This window comes from Osmia lignaria, chromosome 10 (assembly GCF_051020975.1).
Source record: "Osmia lignaria lignaria isolate PbOS001 chromosome 10, iyOsmLign1, whole genome shotgun sequence".
Classification (NCBI taxonomy): domain Eukaryota; kingdom Metazoa; phylum Arthropoda; class Insecta; order Hymenoptera; family Megachilidae; genus Osmia; species Osmia lignaria.
This window is the reverse complement of record NC_135041.1, coordinates 7,834,873-7,859,727: the sequence shown is the minus strand read 5'-3', so window position 1 is coordinate 7,859,727 and position 24,855 is coordinate 7,834,873. Positions and strand designations below refer to the sequence as shown.

The 24,855-nt window shown below is 41.4% G+C and overlaps 1 protein-coding gene across 7 annotated transcripts in view; it reads right to left on the bottom strand.

Moving 5' to 3' along the window:
* The window catches only part of Ten-a (Teneurin-a transmembrane protein), a 449,881-nt gene that overhangs the window by 22,562 nt on the left and 402,464 nt on the right, over positions 1 to 24,855 (bottom strand). For 6 of the 7 annotated variants that reach the window (XM_034339675.2, XM_034339673.2, XM_034339676.2 and 3 more), the window contains 4 exons: positions 10,579 to 10,859; positions 3,099 to 3,218; positions 2,047 to 2,693; positions 1,493 to 1,706 (listed from right to left, as the gene is read on the bottom strand). In XM_034339675.2, the coding sequence (XP_034195566.1) occupies positions 1,493 to 1,706; positions 2,047 to 2,693; positions 3,099 to 3,218; positions 10,579 to 10,859 (1,262 nt within the window). The remainder of the gene's footprint in view (positions 1 to 1,492; positions 1,707 to 2,046; positions 2,694 to 3,098; positions 3,219 to 10,578; positions 10,860 to 24,855) is intronic. The other variant, XM_034339674.2, reaches the window with a different exon arrangement.

The window sequence follows — 24,855 nt, the reverse complement described above, 5'->3', positions numbered from 1 at the left end:
ACCATCCGCGGTCATGCTTATTTGTATGTATGTATGTATACACGTGGCGACGTTCGTTGGCTCGAGACGAGGGAAATTCTTGTCGGATTCTTCGGTTCAATGTTACTTATGCGGCTGCTTCGATCACACGGGGGGATCACTTGGTTGGTTTTTATTAGAAAACCACGAGCTTTATTGATTCCACCAAGCGAAGAAAACGATACTTGGAATTTTTGTAATTTATCCACCGTCTTACATGGGGCTGCGATTAACTTACGGAAATATACGGGATAACTTATAAATTTTAAGAAATATTTCACGTATGATGTAAGAATTTTTATATTTAAAACACTGGAATGTTTAATTATATAAATTTAGAAGATACTATTGTCGTTTCAAAAGGCAGCCAATGTGTTGATTATTCAATTGCTAGAATTGCAATTTATGGCACTTATAACGAAACGAATTTAGACAGACAAATCCAATCAATCCAACACTTTTTTTCCGCTCCAAACATTTCACAGCTGTTCCCGATTCAAACGACCTGATCACCAAACAAATGTGTCCTCGGTCGTGGGCGCAGCACCCCGTGCTAATGCGAAACGAATATCGTGACTGGTTCGTTGAAAAATGAAAGGGGAAGGACGGGTTACGACGAAACCCGTGATCGTGTCAGAGACAAAGCGTTCCCTTCTTCTTGCGAATAATTTCCCCATTCATTCTGTCATTTTTCTACCGTGCTCTTACGAGAAAGAGTCTTAACGAGCGGTCAGAGACGTGAAGCAGACAAACGTCTCGTAAGAATCGTGGAGAAACTAAATCGTTCGGTCGAATTGCCGCGATATGTTTGACCCGTATGTAAATTCACAGAAACCCCGTGCGTGCATTAATTATAAGCTTACATACCGAGGCACACACGCGTACGGGTACGTGTGTTAGTTGGTAGCGTGCATTACTAATATCTTGAATCTGCATGGATGTGAAGGGGTAGGTACGAGCTTGAATTATGGGGAAATTAATGGCGACGTGACAAATATGAAGAAACAACATCCGACTCAGAAATAGACGTCGAGGTAAATGTTACCCTCGAGCCCGTACCTTTCTGCTGCTCATTTTTAATGGTAAAACGACCCGCGTGTTTTAACTTCGAACACAATGTCGGCGTTAATGAACTGAAAAGTTGAATCATCCGTCGCTCCAAGCCACGTTTATTCTTTTTTGTTCTTCATCCATTTCTCCTCTTTTTAAAACGTATCCCGTGTTGCGGTTATCGTCGCTCTTTAAAATTTTATCATCTACTTAAGTTGTTTTCATTTTTCTCAGGGTTCAGCGTAAATTGATTTTAACCATTTTTCAGTTAACGTTGACTTAATTAAAAATGTAAAATAAATAAACGTATCAGAAAATAGAAAAGAAAAATTATAGAATTATTTTTCAGTAAAATGTTTATGAAAATTGTTAAAGCTTTTAGTGAAATGTTTCACTGCTAGAGGAAAAGGAATTTGAAACTTACGTTCATCACAGAAGACACCTTTCCAGCCAGGATTACAAACACACGATCCTCGGACGCACTGTCCATGTTGATTGCAATCAGGAACTTGGCAATCACCTAATGGTATATCGCATTCGGCACCTTTCCAGCCATCTTCGCAATGGCACATACCACCGCCGTATTGTCCATGCGAGGAACACAATACCGGGCACACGCTTTTGCTGCAATCGGCTCCCTGAAATTGTTATCGGTACACTCTATTATCCTCGACCTATTTTCGTTTATAAAGATGATCGACGATTGTCGCTAACGATAACATAGCAAATACGATTTCAGGGTCTAATCAATTCGATCGCTGTAATCTTTTTCAAATTGTCCTGGGAAAGATTTTATGTGTCGTACCGGGACATTTAAAGTCTCACGAGAGAAATGTTTTACTAACAAGGGTTAAAAATCTAATGGTACCAGTGCAAATTAACGTGGCTAATTCTAGTATCCAAGATGGCGACGAGCCAGAAGATCATTTAGCCGTGTTTAACGAGCTCGTCTCCTGAAAGAAACCCAAGGATACTCACCTGAAACCCATCGATACAGTCGCACTTCCCAAGATAACACGATCCCCGTCCAGAGCAGTCGTTTGGGCAGGTAGTCGAGACTCCTTCGGCTTCGGTGACGACCAGGGTAACCTTGTACGGCTGCAGTTCATCATTGTACACCGAAAGGAACCAACGACCCGTGTCTAGATATTGAAGCAGACTGACGTTCACCATCATCGGTTCCACGATGGTCCGTTTGATCAGTACGTGTTGATACGACCGATTCTCGACGTTCGTGTGCGTTTCTTGGGCGGCTGTTTTCATAAAACTAACTGCCTCCGAGCTGGTGTCTCTCTTCAATCGATGATCAACCCTGCCGCCTTTCACGAACTCCACGAAATCGTACTGCGTGACGCTCGGTGCCACGTTTCGTCTACCGTACACCGCGAAGTTCGCGCCCCATGGTAACGTCAGGTTCAACCTGATGAAAGCGGGCTGCTTGTTCCGGAATTCCGTGTTCCAGAAGTGGTAAGGCGGTATGACGGCCGAGTGGGCAACGTTGTACGCTTGCAACTCGAGCACAGCCGGCCATTGTTGCGCCGACTGCTGGATCTGAGGATCGCTCTGTTGGTCCCCGGCGCTGTCCGACGCGCTCGAATGTTCCGCTGTGCTCGTTGGCAGTGATTCTGTGGAACATGGGATACCGTACACGTGTTTAAGCGATGGAAAATTATTAAAATTATTTAAATTTCTCAAATTCATTGAAAATTGTTGAAAATCTATTTATTATCAAAAGGATAGATAAAGTCTTGTGAAACATGTTACATCTACGCTGTACCTATTATTTTAAAAGCAACCGTACGACAAATATTTTCACTGGAATAATCCAACGAAGATAGTGACATATTAGAAATGATATTATTGTCGGTGTAGTCGGCGCATCGTTATATAAGCGATGCCCGATATCAGGCAAGGAGGAAGCCATTCGAACGTGGCAGACACATCCCAAAAGCAATTACCGTGAGACGCCGTACGCCCAGAGTATTTACATCATGCATAGTGGATGCAAATTGATACCGCTCGATATTTACCTTCCGTGGGTATTTGCGTTGATATCGGGTCGTGAATGTGCGCGTTCTCGTGAGTGACAGCTTTCACGTCTTGGACCACCACACACTTCGTACTGTCTATCGGTCGCATGGAACTCACTGCTGAAAAGAAAACATAGTTTCCTCTTTAACAAACGAACAATCGAGTCTCTGTAGAAAAATATAGGCCGGGAATATATCCCGTGCATTAAACCTCGAATGGCGAACAATGAAGAGAGCCGCAATTTTAATTTAATTCTGTATTTCATATTATTTTCATTTCTTAAATTTTATCCTGTTACCATTTAAAAATTATATGTTTGACTTTAGGTTAATATCTTTGTCTACGAGAGTCTATTGTATCTGGATTGTAAGTTTGGGCCACGATTGGCCCAGGCTCAAGGGGTTAAACCTCGAACGGCGGAGCCAGGTAGATCGTAAGAAAGATCTTCGTAATAATCACGTTATTTTATCACGGATATTACATCGTAATTCAAGTTTACGAATCCAATGGTAGCCATCTTTCTCGCGTACATGGTCAGACGTTGATCGTCGAACAAAAGCGGGCACAATCAACTTGTTATATTCTTAATGTAGGTGGCCGTCACTTCAGACAAAATAGCACCGTATCGCGACTCTTTTATTGCGCCAGGAATCAAGAAGGAGCTTCGGTCGAACGTCTCTGGCGCACCCTAATGGCTTCATAAATTCGAACAATCGCTTTCGAATTACGATGGGACACTAGATTTCCCCCGAGCGTGGCTCGCCTGGTAACTTTTCAAGAAGGGAATCCGAATGATAAAGGCCGCCGCGCCTCTCTGTTTCTGCGTTTAATGCCCGCCACTGTCGTGGCCGGTAATTGGTTGGCAAACGTGGCGGAGGATAAAAGCTTCGCGTTGCTCGCGACTACGGCAAAAGATGCTTTCTTCCTGCAGCTAGACAGCCAGGAAATTTTTAAACGGTAAGCTGACTGCGACGTTTAGAAAAATAACGGCTTACAGAGAAATGCTTGCGAATCTTCTCTGTGTGTATACGTTGGAAGAGATGCGTGTAAATGTGTGATTAGGATGTTAGAAAATTTTTTCTAATGCTACTTTTATTACACAGGTCAGAGAAAGTACAAATAAAGAGATTAAGAATGAAATATGAATTTGTTTTAACAATATCGCTCGATCTTCTACTAAAACTAGCATCTCCCATCCAATCTACAGATAGTGTCACCATCATGAATAACTTGAGCGCATAACATACGTTCCGAACTGCAGTTCCTTTTACAACCCTATTAACGTCACGTTGTACATAAACAATATTAGTTACTCGAACTACACTTACTGTTCTGTTATGTGTATAAAGATAGTTTAATATGTCGATAGTTTGTAACAACGAGGAAAAAAAAAGAAAAAAAAATTATACATCCAACGTGTTACGTAAATTGTTCATAGCAAAACATCACACGCTACGTACAGGTCATAGAAATTTATAACGAAATTTGTCGCGAACATTTTGCATCGTATCTGGCTAGAATTTATAGCGAAAAATACGCGTCAAATATATGCGACAGGATTTTTATAGTAAAAATCGAGCGTTCCACGCAACGTATAAAAAACGGATCACGATTAGTTTCCTCTCGGATGGAATACAAGCGTGGTTTATAGCGTGTGTTGACCCGTGTACAACGTTGTTTTATAGCAAAAAATCGGGTTGAGAAAATGGAGTTACGTGTTTCATCGAGATTTTCATAGTTTCAGATTTTCATCTCTCAATTTTCAAATTACCCAAAGAAATATCGGGTTGGTTAATAAATTCTTCAAACCTGTTTGAATTTGCAATGTGAAATGATATAAAATATAATGGGTCAATACTGCCTCTGCTGACTAAATATGGGTTAAAAACAACCCGATGAATCTCACAGTAAAATCTTTGTCAACAGCCAGGATATCGCGGTTGAATTAATTATCCGGTCCCGTTGTCTGGCGCGAATTAATTAATTACCCGGGTTAACGAGACTTTTTAAAAGCGAATACAACGTGTCTAATGACTCCTGGCTTAGCAACCAGCTAATTCGATCTCTACTATTATCGTACCTCGAACAGCCTGACAAATAGAAAAATGATAAACGCGCGGGTGTCATCAATTTTTCTTCTTTATCCTTTGATTTATCATTCACCCCTTATTGCACTGAACGCGTCACCGTGAATCGTAGTCGAACTGTTCAATCGTGAGAGCCGATATCTTTGACGGATATGTTCTGGTAATATATTTTTTTTTCCTCGTTTCGCTGATGGATTCATAGGGTAGGGGGTGGGAATCTTGACGGTTTCGGATTGGATTCGCGCGACTACTGACACCGAATTCGATCCACAGTGAATACTGTTTCACGTGTCGCGCCGAGTGTCCTACTTTTCGAACGCTGTTTTTGAAAAAGGCATCCTTTGGATTTAAGTATACATCTTCACTCGAATACTTAAAATGTCATAGGTGTACGTATGTGTACATACACATAGCTCGAAAAGGACGTGTGTGACACGCGAAGAGGGACATCGAAACGGCGATGGCGAGCGACACGGAACGAGGACGAAAACGACGCCACGGTTGCTCCTGATGCTCGCGAAATGAGGTCATTCACAGTTCACTGCAACTCAATTTCCAACGATAGTTACATAACGGCAGCGTCGATCCCGCGGGGATGCTTCCTTCTTTTCCAGTTATTTCGCAGGTTGTATCTGCAGGTCGAGTCGATTCCTCGGTTACGCGACAGCTCGCATGCGTCGACTTTTCCATCGGCGTACAGTAATTTGTCTGTCACGGCTGACACGCGAAATCAGAGAGACTATTGTGGTAATTGGACGAGCCAATTCATTCTTGCCCGTGGTCATTTCCTTTTTTCAAATACGCTCGGGCGTTGCGTCGATGAAGGTTGGCTTTTGTCAGGGAGCATTAAATGCAAAAACTTCAATCCTCCCCGTCAACGTTTCAGGGTTAATCAAACTTTCAACACGTTCGACGCCGCGTTAATTGACAATTTGAAACAGCAAATTGAAGAATTATGTGAAAAACTGTAACTTGAATGTATTTTCAATTAATAATAAAAGTTTTCCACCCTTCTTTATTTTTTTATTTTTCAAAGTTATATTTCAATTTGTTCAGTCTCAACGCTGTATGAAATATAAAATTCTATATAATAAGAGGTAGGTAATAAAAGTTGAGTGTCGAAAGGATCGGAAATTTGAAATGGTTTATAGAACGGAACACGGATCTCGCACCTTGATTCGCCAACGTTTGATTCGACACAGGGAAAAGGTGAAGTCGAGTGAGAACGACAGGCTAGTCGATCGACAAGAGCAAAGGAACAACTTTTTCAATTATATTCCCTCGGATCGATAGAGCGATTCATTCCCGAGAATGATTCCCGGATTATCCAAGGATTATCTGCTCTCTCACGCTCATCTTATATTTTCATCTTCTTCCTCTGCGTTATAATGAAATGTTTACCATCGATCCATTCATCCTTTCGTTACTATTCATGGAAATAAATTATTATAAATTCATGGTTAAAAGACGTTCCCTTTAGAGAATTAAAGCTTCTTACGGAGTTTTGAATATTACATGCAATTTAGCACACGATGTAAACAAAACGGGTTGTTTCTGATAAATTAATCAGAATAATGATCGTGCTATATTTCTGCGAATACTATACCATTTGAAAAACATCCTGCAGGATATTTCATGTTCAAAATTGTTCAGAAGAAGCACCCTTCGTATCGCTGCAACGATAATTCAAGAAGGGGGAAGAAAATCAAAACGCAGGTACTCGAGGGTGGAAAAATGGCAGATAGGGAGAGAAGGCGATTCGTTTTGTCCATGAATATCGTGTCTTTAGAACGGCTCGAATCGTAGGAAGAAAATTGTAGCAAAAATCCGTCGGCTATTATTAATAGCGGCCGATTCGAGCAACGTTCCCATCAACAACAAATACCCGGAGTACAACGAAGTAACGAGGGCAATATTTAAAGTGAGGCGAAAAAGCAGCTTCGTTCAATCGATCCAGCTCTCTCTCTCTCTTTTGTTGCTCGTTCGCGGAAATTACGTCGAGAGCGGAGAATCCGGAAGAGATTTCACTGCCAAAACAACGAGGCGTAAATCGAATTACCGAAAAACAATGCCGATTAATGCGAACGTCAAAGAGAAAGTATAAACTTGAATAAATTATTTATTATTTCAGCTGGTCGGAAAATGAAGTTGTACGCATTTTGAAATGTTTCGTTCGTACTAGAGATATTCTAATAAGAAACATGAAGAAAATTATACTGTGAAACGTTTCACGGTTGAAAACAACGTAAAAGTTGATAGGACGAAGCCGGCCATGGTGGACCCGGTTCTGAATCGACGAGATGGTCAGAAAGGGGGCGGAGTGGAAGGCGTGGGTGTGGAAGAGAGTAGTTTGGATGCAGTAGCAAACAGGCAGATTGGATTCCCCCGACTCGATTTACCGGAATGCAGAAATAACAGCTGGCGAGGTCTCCTCGAGGCCGATCCGGCTTTGCAATCTTCTCCTCTTTTCTTCCTTCCGCTTTTCAGACATGCGAGAAAGGAACACGATGGCGAGACCAGACGATGGCGGAAGTAGAAGAAGAAGAAGAATGCAGACGCTGGATTCGAGGGACAGTTCAGTCGGGGATAGAAGAGATTCGAGAATGTTTTATATACATGCATACATACACTGTCGTTCAAAAGTATTTGCCTGTTTATATTCTTTCATTATTTAGAAAATATGTGTTTCATTTATCTGATATTATATTTTCAGAAACGTCCAAATGAAATTACAGGGTTTTGGTTGGCTCAAATCTAATACGATGAAATCATAATTAATTCTTAATTATGTATGGGTAAATCGAGACCCGAATTTACAAAACATATAGAGGGATATTAAACAGTGTAAAATTTAGAAAATGAAAATGATACGAAATTAATATGAGCCGAACTTTCTGATATGAAAGTTGAGTTTCTTAGACCCCTTGTCTTTCATTTTATAAATTTTAGATTATTTCATTGGCTAATATTGTTACCACATTCGGTGTATTAAATTAATAAAATATTATTTTATACAAAAAATCACTCTCGTTCAAACAAATACATAAGTTACCATACTTTTGACCGGAAGTGTACACGTACGTATTCGTAACACAATGTGACTCTCTCCACCCCCTTATTCCCTTCTTTCCCGTCAAATCCCCTTTATTTCCTCCACCTTCGAAAGATAAACCGTAATTCCGCTGCGTCGGAGACCTTGACCGCCAGTTTGGATTCAGGGATTTGTCGACTCGGACTGAATGCAAAAACACAATTCCCGTCCCACCTCCCCTGGAGGCCACTGTTTCACGTTGATAACGAGGGAGCGTTAATTTCTCTAATCGGTCCCTGGCTCGGGCTGGTTTTGCCTCTCGTCTCTCGACGGGGATGCAATTTTCGTGTAACGGGGCTGGGCTAAGCCACTCTCAAGATTCTTCCTGCTGTTCGCCCGGCTACTCTTTGATCTCTCGCTTCTTATCCAATCCCCCTAACCATCCTCCACCACCTTTCAACTATGGGGTGGAATGGTTAACCGGTGTGCGGCGAGGAGAACGCTCGATGTTTGCCGTTCGTACGAGTAGTTTGAAAATTGTGAAAGTTTTATTGTAGAGGTTGTTCACTCACTTTCCAGGCATTATGAATTTAAGTCAGAATTTCGAGATTGTTTCGGATCTTTCAAGCGATGAGCCTCGTAGCTTTAGATGGGTTGCATAAAACATTTTCTGGAAATTGGGTACCTACTATAAGATGTTGGTGCAATTATACTTAGCAATTTACAGATAAAATGTTGGATATTAAGTGGTACGTATATCGCAAAACGGCATTTATGGAGAGAAATTTGTTTGATAAGAAGCTAAATAAACGCAGACGTCAGGATGTATAATAAAGTCGGAGAGAGAACGCAAATACCAGGAAGAGAAACGATCAGTGAACGCAGATGCTCCCGCGGGCTGTACACCACCAAATTAAATACCGTTTAACGACGGAAGTCCGGATCTTTCGATAGGAAGTGCAGCTACGTCGTAACGTTACTAGCGCAATGGTTCGTTTAGCAGCGTGAGCGGCGGTTACCATCATCCGGTTTAGGGGAGAGGTGAAAATATTGCCGACCGATGGAGCACGAGGAAGCGGTTCGACAGCATGGACTGCGTTTCCGGCCAATAATGATCGGCCTCGAGACATTACGATGTTCCTCGTTCACAGGGGGATACTAGAGGGTGAGTTCGAATCGATATCGATGCATTACTCCAAAGAAATGAACCAATTTTACGTTCAAATAAACTCCGTTCCTGATCGATCATAAATTATCAATATTTCTTCTTACGTCATTATTTTCTTTTATTTAAAATTATCTATCATTAATGCTTCGAATTGTGAATATTCTAAGCTCTTTAAAGGTTGTACAGGTACATTTGAAATTTCATTTCCCCGACTCGTTGTTCAGAGCAAGAGGTATCAAATGCGATCGCATCGAAATAATTAACGGTATGACAGTGCTAAAGGCGAATTCGAACGTGGACCGTGTGGAAATTGCGAAACGACGGTACTGGATCGGTACTGTACACCTATTTGTACATAGATTATCACAAGTTAGGCGAATCGAAGTTTCACGTCGACCAGCACCCGTGGAATCGTAGACCGCCTAACCGAATCTGCAAGTTAATAATGAGTTATTGTACCGTAAATTGCAGATTAACGGACAGGAGGATTTTCCGGGCCGAGTAGCAATAAATTACGACGCAACGTGAGCGGTAAATAAGAGCCGGTTCAACGAGAGACCCATCGAATCGACCAACCTGCTCATACATAATAGATGAATTAACTGTATTTTGATTCCTGCCCAGACGGCCGTTTGATTACGCGTTTTCCCGTTACCACGGGACCGCAACACCGCAGCAAATTTCTAAACGCACGTGCCGATCGATCCGACCTTCGTTCCTCTTCAAACGACGACACAATCCTCTCGAAATCCTGTGAAACCGGACCAAAAGGGGAGTCGAGTAACATTGGAAACGAGCGGAAAAGCAAATTCTCTTCTCGTTATTGGACTTGTTAACCGGAGATCGACTTGCAAAGCTACTCTCGCCAATTTTTTTTTCCCTCCGACAGAGTTTCAGTAGTTTGTCCAGAGTATTGATCAGGCATCGATTTCTTTTGATAGGATGTACCTATATGTTTTTCTTGCACGAACCATTGGTGAATTGTTTCTAATTTTCGTTGAACAGCGGAGTTTCAGTTAATTCAGACCTAAACTTACAAAACACATGGGGCTCTCTTCATGGTCCGCCGTCCGATGGTTAATATAAGAATATTTTAAGTCAGTTCTAACATGAATGTTTCAACTTCGCATTGGAAAATCGACAAAGTTTTTCATAATTTAAATAATATTTAATGTAATAACGTTTGTACTTACTGGCGAAGTAAGCCAACATCGCTGTGAGCGCAACAGCCAGGAGGATCAGCGCGATCGAGAAACATTTCCAGGAACATCTATGCTGGCAGCGTTTGTCGATGTGAAAACGTGACGGCGAATAAGGTGAATAATGGGGCACCGCTGCTGCACGGAGTGGAAATCCTGGCATTACCATGGCTTGACCTTGAGCGCCCACCGTGCCTGTGCCACCATTTCCAGCGCCCGCACCCAAACCACCACCCACCGAGCCGACTGTCACCTGCTGTTGAGGTGGTGGAAGCCTGCAATAAAAAACCAAATCATCGTTATTACTGTCACGAACAAAATATATTTTTTAACATTTTATTGCAATGGCATTAATAATTTGAAATAATAAATTTAAATTTAATAACCCATATTGAGGTATGCCTGGCTGAATATGAGTATTTATACTGTGAATTTCAAAAACCTAATTAAACATTTTATAAAAATGTTCAAATTAATAAAAATTTACATTATTTAATTAAAAGAGGGAAGAATCAATACCGAAATGCACAAATTCTACCTCTTTTAATTAAAATATCTTTATTGACATACAGACATGAAGCTATACTAATTAATATATTTCAGTTGAGAAGTGTAGATGATTAATTAAATACGTATTAATACCTAGTACCTTTTGTCTAAATCCCTTCAAAATATTAAATGAGAATTTTAAAGGTGACATTTAATTTCGTACGCGAAATCCATCCCACCCATATCAAGTACTTTCAAATTAATTCATCTTGCCCCCTTCAATTATTCTCTCCGTCGTTGCTCGTCTGATAACAAGAACAAAATATGCATCAGCCGATTGATCGTCCGTTATGTCACCGAAAAACAATGATAAAAAGAGACGAAGTGGAAGGATGAGTATAAAAAGAGGTTTATCCAAAGAAAAAAGAAGCGTAAGCACGATTGGCGAACGGTGACAACGAGACGGCGCGTAAAAATCGCTCCCATTAAGCCGAACGCGTTTGTGTTCAGCTTTCGACGAGGTTTTGGCCCTCTTGCTGGATGAGGGAGAGGGTGACAGGTTAAATCCTCGCCCCGTCCGACCTACGTCAAGGATTTTATTTTCATCAGCGATATTTATCTTCATCCCCGTATCGAGAGGTGGGCCGAATCTTCTCCAACGAGGGATGAAAAGGGCAACGTTGAAACAGGGATTCAATACGGAGAGTCTAGATGAATAAGAGGGTGATTCGTCGATAACGTACGGACGTTTAGAGGACGTGTTCTATGATGCTAAATAAGGATAGATATACACAAATATCAATTTATGTCACCTTTATATTGTACCCGTATTAATGCTTTGATCATTATAAAACAGTCGCTTGGAAGTTTTAATAAAAAAATAATTTAATTTTTAATGAATTTGGTGTAGATATTAATTGTCACAATTTAGATAGATTTTCGAATATAATATTTACAAATGAAGAAAGAAAATAGAAGGATATCCTATGCATATTAATGCTTCATAATTATATATCTTATTTTATTTTTCACAGTAAAGTAGATTGTAAATCTGAAACATCAACAAAATCACCCTCGGTAATAGGTCGATTTAAGGGAACCGCCGCTTAAATGAAACTCGAATTAAGGGAAACACGAGTACCGACCTCTCGAATCCCCTCAAATCTCTCCCCAATAACCGGGGGGAAAGAAATCATGCTCGAGTGGTCAAAATTGACAAAACAACTTGGCCTGGTTAACTGATCGAAGAAAGTAGCTTGGTCCAAGCAAGGGCTATAATCGTTGTTCGAGTTTTCCCCGATTTGAATGGCGACCAGAGACTTTTGGGCGAAATTTGCGAGCAGCCATGTTCAGTCCGCGTAATTCCAGCCCCTATTCTGATGCAACACCTGCCCACCCCCATAGTCCACCGGAATCTTAAGCGGAAAATTCAATATTGGCGCTCTGGGGTATTGTTAAGTTCGTGCCGGTTTTATTCCACTAGCCGCTTAGCCCGTTTTCATTCGTTATTCTTCCATAAGATTTCGAACAAAGAAGAGGGTGGATCGCGCATAATGCCATTCATAGCTTCTGTTGATCATTTCGAGATTGTACGAGAGGATTCGACTGTAACGTTTGTAAATCCTGTATTTTTAACCCACAGAATCGGAAGAACGAGTTACTAATTGAGATGAAAAAAAGTGGGTTAATTTGTTATTTCGATTATTTTTATTCTACTCATTTTTTTAAATAAACCAGTGGATACCCTAAAATACCGCTCTACACGTTAATTCGTTTTCATCAGCTACCATCAAGAATAACGTTATGTCAGATTTGTATGAAAACTGCTCGGAAATCCTTTGAAATATCCTATGAATAGTATGAAGAGAGCGACAGCGAATATTTACGAAATAACATTTCAAAGCAATCTGAAGCTACGAAATCGCGAGGTCAGTTCAAAGCGTACATCATTTTTCTTCTTTCTCTTCCCAATCCCGTAGACCGGAAGGTTCTCGTGTTCGTCCCACGGGGTATCATTAAGATGTCTCACCTCGTGTCGCATAACGTATAAGTTATTTAACATAGCTCGACAAATACCATAAATAATCGCCGGCTCGGCTCTACTCGTTTCGCGGATCCTATAAACGTCCGCTCGCTCGTATTTCCTCGGGCAGGAAGCAATCAGACACGACGCAAAGAGGAGACGAAGAAGGAGAGAAGCGGAAAACGACATGGAAGAAGAAAAAAAAGAGAAAATAAATGAACAAAAAAAAAAAAAAAGAAAATATCACTGGCAAAAGTCTCGACATTCGTTGCTTTATCAGAGCGAGCAACAGAAGAAGCGAAGAAAGAAATACCGAGTAATAAATATTTCTTTTTCTTTGGGATCATTAAGTGGAGAACAGACGGCGGCAGAAAATTAATTTACTAAAAGTATCGGCGGACTCGTCGCCGGGCAAAAACGGGACGGCGAAAGAAATTTAATGGGGAAATAATGGGAGTCTTAAAAGTTGGACGACAGCCAGTAACATTTTTCGAATTCGATGTTTAAATCATCTATTCAACAACGTATTGTGCAATCCCCAGACGGTGGACCATAGAGACAGCCACAGTTTTTAATTAGGTAAATATAGTTCTTTAATTTAATTACTTTTAAAAATTCCTCTTCTAATATTTATATGAAACTTTTTCATTTAAAAATGATAGATTTAAGTTAAGATTAATGTCTTTTGTACGTTTTGTAATTTCGTCAGTTATGCTTAATATTTTGCACCCTATAATATCTTTAATAACTCAATATAATGGTTCAATTTAGCTAAAGCTTCACTAATCAATATATTAATTTTTGAAAATAGATTAGATTCTACTTTAACACCGGGTAAATTTTTTAAAATAATAAATCAAAATAAATTTTTATAAATTTACAAAAACTTATTATTAGTATATAATCTTACTGGTATTCAAAATCCTTTTATATTTTGTAATCGTTTAATTAAATTCGTAGCATTGACCACCAATTAATATCCTGCCAGTCAGTATGTTCCAATATGTCTGACTATACTCGTCTATTTCTACTGCGAAGGCGAACGCGTTAATCCAGCAGCCTAACTATTACAAACGCGAAGTTCTATCGCGAGAATCGTGTACCATGAGCAACGATCCATCGAACGTAGCAGCAGGATAACCTAATCCATCGTATCGATTAGGAAATATAACCCAATTTCAGCTTAACTGATTTACTCGCGCAAACGGATTAAGCCGGTTCGAAGAAGGGGTCCAGGCAGTTAACGCACCAAATTGCTGCTTACTCCGTTCTTCCGTTGCTTTTCCCTCTGCATCCATCTCGATCTTCTCTCCTCTATTCTGCAGTACCCCAGTCGGTCGGACGTCGTCGTCGTCGTTCATCTTGTTTTCAGCTACTCCTACCCTCCGCTTCATTTGTCCGTTACGTGCAATCAGGAATCCGGTTGTTCGTAGTGAAACGGTGTACAGCTGTCTGAAGGTTCTTAACCTAAGCTGTATTTATTTGTCTCCGTCCGGAAAATTCACCTCCGACCCCACCCGCCACGTTCGCAATCTCATTAGGAGCTTTATCCGCGCCGCGGGAGTTGATTAGTGCTGCTCGTAACGGAATTGCGTTCCCGATCACGATTAAACGTTCGACGAATCCTGACCGAGCTGATTTTTCCCGCTGTCTTCTCTTCTTTCCCTTTCATTTCTCTCCGATGTATTCGCTAACTGAACGCGACAGAGTGCAACGAAGATTAATGACAAACTTCTGTCATTCTTCATATTTTTAACGGTGGATGATATCTCGCAGTTTGCGAATTCATGGAATTTTAATTCGGCACGAATTCAACTCGTATTCGAATATCGGAATATTCGTGAAATAAGAAGAATTTTGAGGAACGTTCAGCGGAAACGTTCCCAGGAAAATCTACCATCTCGAGAAGGGAACTCGCGAGGCGACAGGAGTCTCGTCATCGCGCGACAAGTCCCAGAGTACGAGGAGTAGTGGCACGTTCGAGGAAAATTCACGAGTCAAGGAATCCCTGGAGGCGTCGATAAAATTTCTGCTTTCGCTACAACGTCCCCGTGCTCGCGGCTGTTCCAGCAAAATATTCTAATTCGAGGCACGTTCGACGTTTCAGGTGGTTCTGTCGCCGTATATATCCACGTTTTCCTTCCCCCCCTCATTCACGATACGTGCCATCAAGCTTCAGCTAGTAGCTAGCCGCGTAACAACACCTACACCGATTAAGGGGACGAATTGTCCGGCCGTCTGATATATATTGGAAGTTAAAAGGGTAATTGAAGGTGGCGTTGCTGTCACATATTGAGTCGAGTGTTGTCTGAGTGGAAGATTGGAGCGGGTGAGCCGCGAGGACGTGGATAGGGCCGAGCGTGTGATCCAATTATGATGTAACGAACGCGTCGTTACTCGGGACGCTCGATAACGAGACTGTATACAGCCTCTGAACCATGGTCAGACATCAAACGTTCTTTTCACTCGGGATCTGGCCACTTCGTTAAGACTCGTCCGTTGCCGCTGTTATTGCCGTTGCTTTTTGCGATCGCACGACGCTCGCTTTACTCTCGCGATAGAACAAGCATATTATTGTGAAATATTTGCAGGAAGAAAGAAAACGTCGGAAGCAATTTTACTTACTTTATACCGCTGCCAAAATTGCTTCTCTCAAACTTTCACTCGCTTTTCTAAAAATGGTAACTGGTACACCGGTAATTTTCTGGACAATCAAGCAAAGTCTCGCTTTCCAATTACAAGCCACTCTAGCAAAATTACGGAATATTCTGTTTACGCGTGATTAGAAGAAAGAAACTCGACTGTGGGAGTGTCGAGAACAGATTGGTTGGATCCTGATAATTCCTTTGCTTTTTTTTTTAAAAGAAACGTCTAACTAGCCCGACGGTACAGACACGGTCAAAGGGAAGTACGGCGTTCGAAATTGTTCGTTATCAAGCATAGTTTATTCGATCCGTGGAAATACGTTCGGACACACGAGAGCCAGAAGACACGGTCGAGTACGAGAGACAGCCAGAAAGCCGAGACGCGTTCAAAGAATTCTTCTAATAAAAATCTGACACCCCGTCGTCGCTCGCGAAAGAAAGGTAAAGTGACACAAGGATCCGTAACTCGACTCGGGGTCGTTCTCCCCGTTTGAAATTGAATCGTACTTCCAAGCGAGAAATAAAAAAGAAAAACAGTGAAAAGAAAGGAAATTATGACCGCTGCGAGGAGAATAATGAAGTCTGTCCCGTCCGATGGAGGAAAAGGTGAGACTGGACGAGAACGTTTCCCTTGTTACGGACCCGTTAAATGAAATTTATCGGCGGACGAGCCGATTTTTCGCTCGACAACTCCTTTATTTCTCGAGCAGTAGTTGTGCTACGAGGAAAATTCGCAGCTCGACGTTTCGCTGTAACTCTTCTGTCACATTGGCAATTAACATTGCAATCCTTCCACGTCGTTTCCGTCAAAATTAATCGAATTCCATCGTAAAACGATCGAGAGATTAGCATAAAAATGGCAACTTAAAGAAATTAACAGATGGAAAATTGAAACATTCCGACAGAAAGGGTTAATTACAAAGGTATCACTTTGTAATTCACCGTATCGACTCGTTCGAAACGATTCTCGACGCGACAAAGTTTCGATTGTAATTTTAATCGCTCGTTCGAGGCGCGTTCGTTCTCGGGTACGCGTTCATCGTAAACGTCGAAACGAGCGAAGAATTGCAATTAACCACGCGAGAGTCGAACGTCAGAAGAGCGTAATTATCGTGTCGGAAGCGGTGCTCGTTCGCGTTTCACGGTAAAAGAACAAGCGAGCCAACGTGATTGACGCTTCGAAGCCCGCTGCCTCTAACCGCGCCTTACCCTTAATTATCAATCTCGTTCTTTTAATATTAATTGCGAACAAATCCCTAATAGAAACCCTAATGATTATAATTTTAATCTTCGTGCCGTGCGCCATGAATCATTTCACCCCTTCGAAATTTATTCTTCGAAAATAATATTACCTTGGACAAAAACGTACTAACAGTGTATGCTACCCTCTTACGACAGGGGTTGTGCCTTTAAGGGTGCACTCGCTAATAACAGGTGCGACAGTGGTGAATATTCAAGGCGACGCCTTGAAGGAAAGGTCGACGTTATCGCGATTTTGAAGGCGTAAGAATATCCGAGGCTTTCGCGTTCGATGACCCACGTAGTTTACGAGCGTTACACCCCCTCGCGGCAGGGGCTCGAGGATCTCGTTTCCACGAGCCACTCTTTGAATATTAATCTCATCCGGTAACGAGGAAACGCTTCGAGGAAAGGATCCATCGTCTGTCAGCCGAGCAAATGATCATTGGCCTCCAACCAGTTGAACGATGCATCCACCTCTGTTTTATTCATTCATTTATTTATAAACAGTAGTGCAAACGCTTATTATGAATTTATTGCTCACATTATGGAATTAATACCGAATTGACGAATTCCTCGTTCCAATCCGAAATTCATCAACTATTCAATAAAGCAGCGACGCAACAACCGTGCCTCGAAGTTCTCATTTATTTATGTTACTACAGTTCGTATCACGAGACACGGCAATAGCAATCACAGATGTTCAATTAATTAATCATATCAGCTTCTGGTAGATAGAGGAGTAATACCATTTCGAATCTTCGTGCTATATCGATAGTAGAATCTTGTTATCCATAATTAACACTTTGAATAGCCTGCAGAAGTTGTAGAAAGTATTTTTAGGTGGTACTTTTGTTTTTAATTAAAGTAATAATTAAAAAAGAAATTTTCCTTATTACGAGCTGTAATAATTAAATTTTAACGGCTAAGTTGAATAAAACGAAGAATAAACGTCGACGACAGTAAAAGATAGAAGTGTCCCTCTTGAAAATCGGTATGTCGTGGAACGATCATTCGAGGAATCGACGTAACTCGGTACGAAGTAGCCGGTTCAGAGTAAATGGCACTTATTAACTGAGGCCAGGCAGATGTACTATCTTTAAATGGATTCCGTGGCCTCGTGTCTCCGACAGTTGAACACGAGAACGGACGGGGCTAATGTCACTCGCAACGTTATAAAATGTGACACCAGGCAGCTGCAGTGTGCTCGGTAATACAATCCCGCGTAAATCCTGTCTCTTCTTCTGCTCCCTTCACGAACTACCGTGCTTTATTGCCTAGTCGTGTTAAAAGGATACCCCATCTGCGGGAGGTTACGTTACACAGTGAAATGCTCAGAAATTCATCCAAGTCACTATCGATGACCAATCGTACGCACATCTCAATCATTTATAATGCGTTCTAACAATTACAAATTGAAGTGACAATTTAATATATAGAACTCAAAGGATTAGCCGGTGCGTAGAACCTATCGATTTCAATGATTTTTAAATATGTTGTAAAATTTGAACGAGACGAGGCAGTAAATGCGTAGAAGTTCACGTTTCTTGATAAGCTATCGAACGAGCCATCGCAAGTCGAATTTGGTCACTTTCGACCACCTTATCCGGCTATACCCGTTGACGTTCATTTTCCTGATTCACAGCTCGGCAATCTGGTTAAATGTTTTTCTCCCTACAATTTTCAGCAGCGGGGTTTCACCAATTGATACATCCGGACGGTGTGAAGTGTTAACCGGTCGCCTCTCACCTCGACGCGTTGCTTTGCGAGCGATCTTTCGCCCCTAACGTTCTACCGTGTCTCGTAATAACGTCTACCATCGAACGACGTTTCTTGCCCTTTTTTTTTCCACGCGATCTCGTTTGTTCCCACAGCGCGTGTGTTACGAACAGCAGCCCCGAACGTGACCAGCTTCGATAATCTCACCCTCTACTACCCCTCAGTGTATTACCCCTCCTGTATTTTGATCCCATAGAACGGAACGATGGCACACAGCGATTTAAAGTTTCAGACGGTGATGTGCATGATTCGGGATCTAACAGGGGGGTCAAAGGTGGTGGATGATTACGGATAATGCGGATCAAGTTCTATGCAATCAGATTATCCATATACTAAGTTACCGAAGTTTTAAGTTACCTTTGGGCTCGTGGAAATTTGAAAAGTTTACTTCGCCATTACATCACGAAATCTTGTTTACTTAATTCAGTTTTCTTTTTTCTTTTAAGACGTATCGCGTTTACTCCGCTCGTGTGCATTTGGAAAGATTCAAAGAGATTCGCGTGTATCATTCAGTATAGCCGCAAAGCGAAGGCGCTTTCAAGTTGGGCTCCGCGTAAGAGCAACCCCTTCGCCGCGAAGGGTGAGCACGTGCACTTTGACAATGAAGGTGTAGCTTTTTAAAGGATGCACGACGCGCGTCTAAGGAGAGATCCAACACGCTCGAGTAATTTCGTATATTCGTCTGAGTTTTACGTTTCCTACTTCTCGCTGCGAGATCCATTAAGGAAATTTTATTTAAAAAATTAATCTACGATACCGAAGAGATATTGTAGTTTCTGATTTAAAGGCGAGAAATCAGTCACAAAGCGGTAGGTCGACGTGGTTTTCACCTTTTTGTATCGTTAACTCGGTATTCACACAGGTGAATACCATACGCGCGAGTGCTCGGCCGCGTTGTCGCGCGTGTATCTTACGCCTTGTGCCAGCTTGGCCGCGCGTAATATCCGTTTCAATTCGTTACCGGGCCATTGTCGGCGCGAAAATCGTCAGCATTTCAAAGTCATCGTTGGGACAGGCAGAAGCGAACCGTGTCAACGGGAATAATGCAAGGAAATCGTTTGAAAACGGCCCCGTGTCGAACTTGGAGGAGCTGCTAACGAGCGGCTCCAGTGGACCGTTCTTACCAGCGATTTTCTTTAACCTACCAACCTCGTGTCGAATAAAAGAAGCCGTGTATATCCATCTTTTTTTTCTTTTAGGAAATCCGTGAATGTTTCATCGCGAGATTTTTATGGACTTTTCGAGATTACATGCGTTTGTTTGTGACTTTATAATCTAGATTTTATTCCCCTTTTGTGCAGACTGAAATAATGAAATGTAAAAATATCAAAGTCGAAAGAAATTGAATTGATTATATTTTTAATATTTTTCCAATATAGAGTATATAGTTTCAGTTTAATTAGCGATACTTTTTATGCTTTGCGTGTCGTACTAGGACCTAGAAAAGTTAAGAAGAGAAGAAAGAACAAAGACGTACAATTCCGCAGCATCTCCGTTACCCTTAGTCTCTCTTTTTCTCGGCACATCGCGAAGTTCGCGTCGAAGATCGAGCAAGGGGGATGTATCATCGGCGCGGCTGCCGCAAACTTTGCTGCTATTCGATCATCCTCCCCCATACCGTGGTGGATGAACGCCGCCTGTCGCATTCTAACAATGCGACAGCCAACGACGATGCTCCGGCGAACGAAGCCGCGAGTTGGGACGCGAACGTCGAAAGGGGCCGAAGGGGAGAATATTACACCACGTGTGCCCGTAATAAGACTGTGCACGTGACGATAATGCAAAAATACCTGGCCATCACCCCTTCCTTCCCTTCCCTTCTGTTCGCCTTTTTTCTTCCTCACGACTTCGCGTTCCTTCGTTTTCTCGTTATCCTTTTTTTGCTTCTTTATCTTCATCCTCTTTCCTCTCCCTCTCTATTTTATAGAGAAAAATAATATTATTAATATTACTTTGACGATCACTCGTTATAAATTTTCTCTTTAAACATTTTGCAATCACTACATCTGCATGGAATACCGTTTGCTAATCAAGTTTTCGTCGAAAAGCAGCCGAAGAAAGATGATTGCAGAGATATTCGCGATTTCTCCGAACGGGAAACCGTGAGTCGCGTTCCTTTTACGAAACCTCCAAGTGTCCCATTAGCCTGGAAATCCGGGAAACCGTCGGTCAAGTACGGTTCACCGGAAACACGGAAACAAAACGAGTCGAGCTTTGACGTTTCCTCTCCGCTCTTCTTTCATGCTTTCAGCCCTGCCTTAGTAACTTCAGAAACCCATTGAATCAAATCTTTCACGCCGAACACGCAACGAACGTTTCGAATTCATGTATCTTTCGAAGGCTGCAGCTTTGGGAATTTTCGACAATCTTTGAAATATCACAGAATCGATGTTCAGGGGAGTAATGTTGAAATATCTTCAAGAAATAAATGAACCTGATAAACGTTTGGTGAATTAGTAGCTAGAAACTGTTCGAATGAGTTCCAAGCACGTGCGGCAAGTTTCGGATGTGACAAGTTTTGTGACACGAGCGTGTGACAGTTTGAATATATCACAGTTGACGAGATTGGAGAAAAGTAAGTAAAGTTAAGTCTAGATTGCCGTCGGATGAAATCGTCGGAGAACTATTCGTTTCTAAAGGACTTCGTGATCTAAGGTTTGCATTAACAGCGTAGAAAATTCAATGGAAACCCAAATGGCAGTGACTTTGTTTACCCCGATGAATTTAAACACGCTCGTCATAATACCCCCTCCATATTTCACCCTCTAAATCACCAGTCTGGCGCCAGAAAATAAATCGCCGCTACGAAACGCTCAGCATCCGCGAACGATCAAAGCGATCGTTCGAGTAAATCGCTGGAAAGCTGCCCTCTTGCAACGGGACATTTCCGCGCGAGGAAACTCGATTTTATCCGAAGGAAAGATGGACCGACGGTGGAAAAATCTCGAGGAGCTTCGGTCCGGGATTCAATGAGTCGCGAGGAAGATGGGGAAAGAAGGGACGGCGAACCGTGGCATCGAAGCCGTCATTATTTTGAGTAAGAAGCGGGTAGAGGACGAGCGGACGGCGCGGCGCCGAGCCGACGAGCCGAGAAACGGCTCTGCAAGCCGGTGTTTTCTCTAACGACGATGATAATGCCGTGTTTGCACGCTCGCTACTCCGCCTGTTCGTCCCATTTCCGTGGAATAACAAATGCGAGCGGATCGTTACGAGGCACGCGACATTAGCGCGTGCGATTCGTCCGCAGCTGCCTTCAATGACCCGAGAAGCAGCCCTCGCGGACGAGTGTAATTGTTTGCCAGCCACTTCGTTTTTTTAAATCACCTTTTTCCGCCAGTTTTTGCTCTCCAATTTGAGCAGAACGCATGCCTGTACAAATACGACTTTGCTCGAAACTGTACGTTTAATTACATTTCCTATAAACAACCTGAACCACCGATGAATTACAGTGGATGATCAAATTATTAGAGCCACTCGCATAAATTGACGATTTTTCATAAAAATTATTCATTCTTAAGTGAAAACCTAGTTGAACGGAGTTTTTGTTATTTTTGTATGATGTATTAAACACAGCTGAAAAAAGTGAAAGTTCTTGACTGGCCTGGAAATTCTCCGGACCTCAACTCCATCGAAAATTTGTGGAAATATTTATTATTAGTAATAAATGTTAATTGATTGAATGTTTGATAGAAGTATGAGCCAGAAATAAAGCAATCAGCTGAAATGCCGAAAAGAATTGAGAAAAGATTTAAATGTACTTGTTTATTTTTATAAGTTATCATTAGTGGAGAATTATTGATTAAAAGTCATTCAACGTAAAAACGTGGCTCTATTTCTATACAAATATGAGAAACCTATATTCTCATACCGTGGCTCTAATAATTTAATCCCCCACTGAACCTCAAACGATAACTAAACAACTATATATGAATATCACGAACCAACAGCACAATGTATGGAAAATTAATCGTAATATTACCGACTCGAACGTCGATCGTTTCTATTTACGCAATGTTCACCCCACATTTCAAACAGCGTAATCTACATATTTACCCTAAACTCGAATGCGTACACCGGCAAGTTCATTGTGGTGGAGGAAAAAAAACGGGAATTAGGGTGGGAATTTCGTGGAAACAGTCGTATCGCCGCAATTACGGCAAACGTTGTTACGAGATAAATAATATTTGCTCTTGATATGAGTGGAACCCTGGGTGCTCTTCAATCGACCATTTAGTCGTGTTGCCTTTCTGTTGTCCGACACGAAATATCTCTTGTTAATCGACCACCTACTCACCGTGTAATAACATTAATTTATCTTTTATCAGCTTTCATAAAACATGCTGGAACAACGTACCGTGTGCCACGTTCTTTTATTTGTCTCTCAATTATTTTTCCATTATTATGAATGAAAAATATACAAATAAAGAAAAGACTTTTATGGTTTTCCCGAATATTCATCAGAAGATTATAATCCTTTGTCTGTGATAGTAGAACACGACCGGACCGCAAAATCACGTCACGAGTGTCATTAATGCTCGTTGTTCGTATACCGTTGTGCAATCATTAACACCGGAGCCGGATGAATAATTAGTCGAAGAGAAGTTAATGATAGCCACGGGCCGAGATAAAAAGCAAGCAACACGCGTCGCACGAATCAATTAATTTCGCTCGCAGGCCGACTCTACGTGACGTTCATTAATTACGTTGCTCGCGGCCATTTCTCGCGATTCTAATAAATTTCGAATTTCGACTGCTTCTGTCCTCGTTGTCGCACAACGTCGTTAATAATTATGTTCGATGATTACGCGTATTAAAGGTCGCGATTAAACGACCCCACTGAGTTTTGTTCGGCCAATGTGTTCAAGCGTTCGAAGCGAAATTTCTACGACTCGACGATGGAAATAAATCGTTGACACCGTCCAAAGTAAATTTGCAAACGAGGATAGAATGTAAAACTAAAGCAAACGGAGCAATGATACATCAATTGAAAAAAAAACGATGCACACGTACTACACAACGTCCCCTATAATTACGTTAATTCGTGATGATCGTCGAATTGTCAATTAACGGAGTACAAACATTCTGCAGAATGCTGGTACGATTCAACGAACGTTTCCCTCCTCGAACTCGAAGCTTTACTCCATTTGTGTTCATAGTCGTGCACGCGGGCCACGAACTGCCGAGTAAGTACACAATATTCGTGGCCGGAGCTTTCAAGTTAATTTAACACCAACTCGAGAGAGGCGAAGCAATCGTTTTGCAATCGGCGTGTACAACTGGATCGATAAGAACTTTCAAATCTACCCTATTGCTATTGAAAAAGAAAAAAAAATCAATGCTTATTCATTTGTAATAAAAGGAAATCTAAAATTAAAAGATCCATCAGCGTTCATTTAGCACATATTAGACAACGTCATAGGATAAATTAAAAATAATATTTTCTATTTTATTATGTTATTAAATGATTTGTTTAAAAAAGTAGATAAGAGTCATCGGCGTTAATGTAAATCGTCTAGATCAGATCCACGATAGAAACGGTCACGATCTTCAACCGTACGAGAAGAGCTGACCTCTCCGGTTCGTGAGTCAACTGCAGCTCCGGATAAATCTAATTTCAAGGGTCACGATTGTTCGTTGCATTATATATGCTCTGTCTGCAAGACAGTCCCTCAAGCTGGCCTGTATTTGGACCGTTCTATCCGAAGTGATTCTCCACAAAGAACGACCCACGTCTTTCTTCTGTCCAATTTTCTTAACGTCCTCTTTCGTTTCCGATCAGTGGGAAAATTAGTGACAGCCATCGGATTTTTCAAGTCACGTCGATTTCAAAATACTTCATGAAATTCTTTTACAATTTACTTTGGTGAATGCACTTTGGGAGATGCACTTTCATGGCTGCAGTTGTTTAGTACACAAGATTGCATGATCATTTTAATACCGAAAAATTTAAATAACAAATTCAGGAATTCATGATAACGTTCATTAAAGTGTCAAGATTCAATAACCCTGGCGCATCAATGTTAACAATTAAGATAATCATCTAATTAAGTGTCGTTAGTTATTATTTTCGGATTTCTGAATAGGATTCTAGGATAA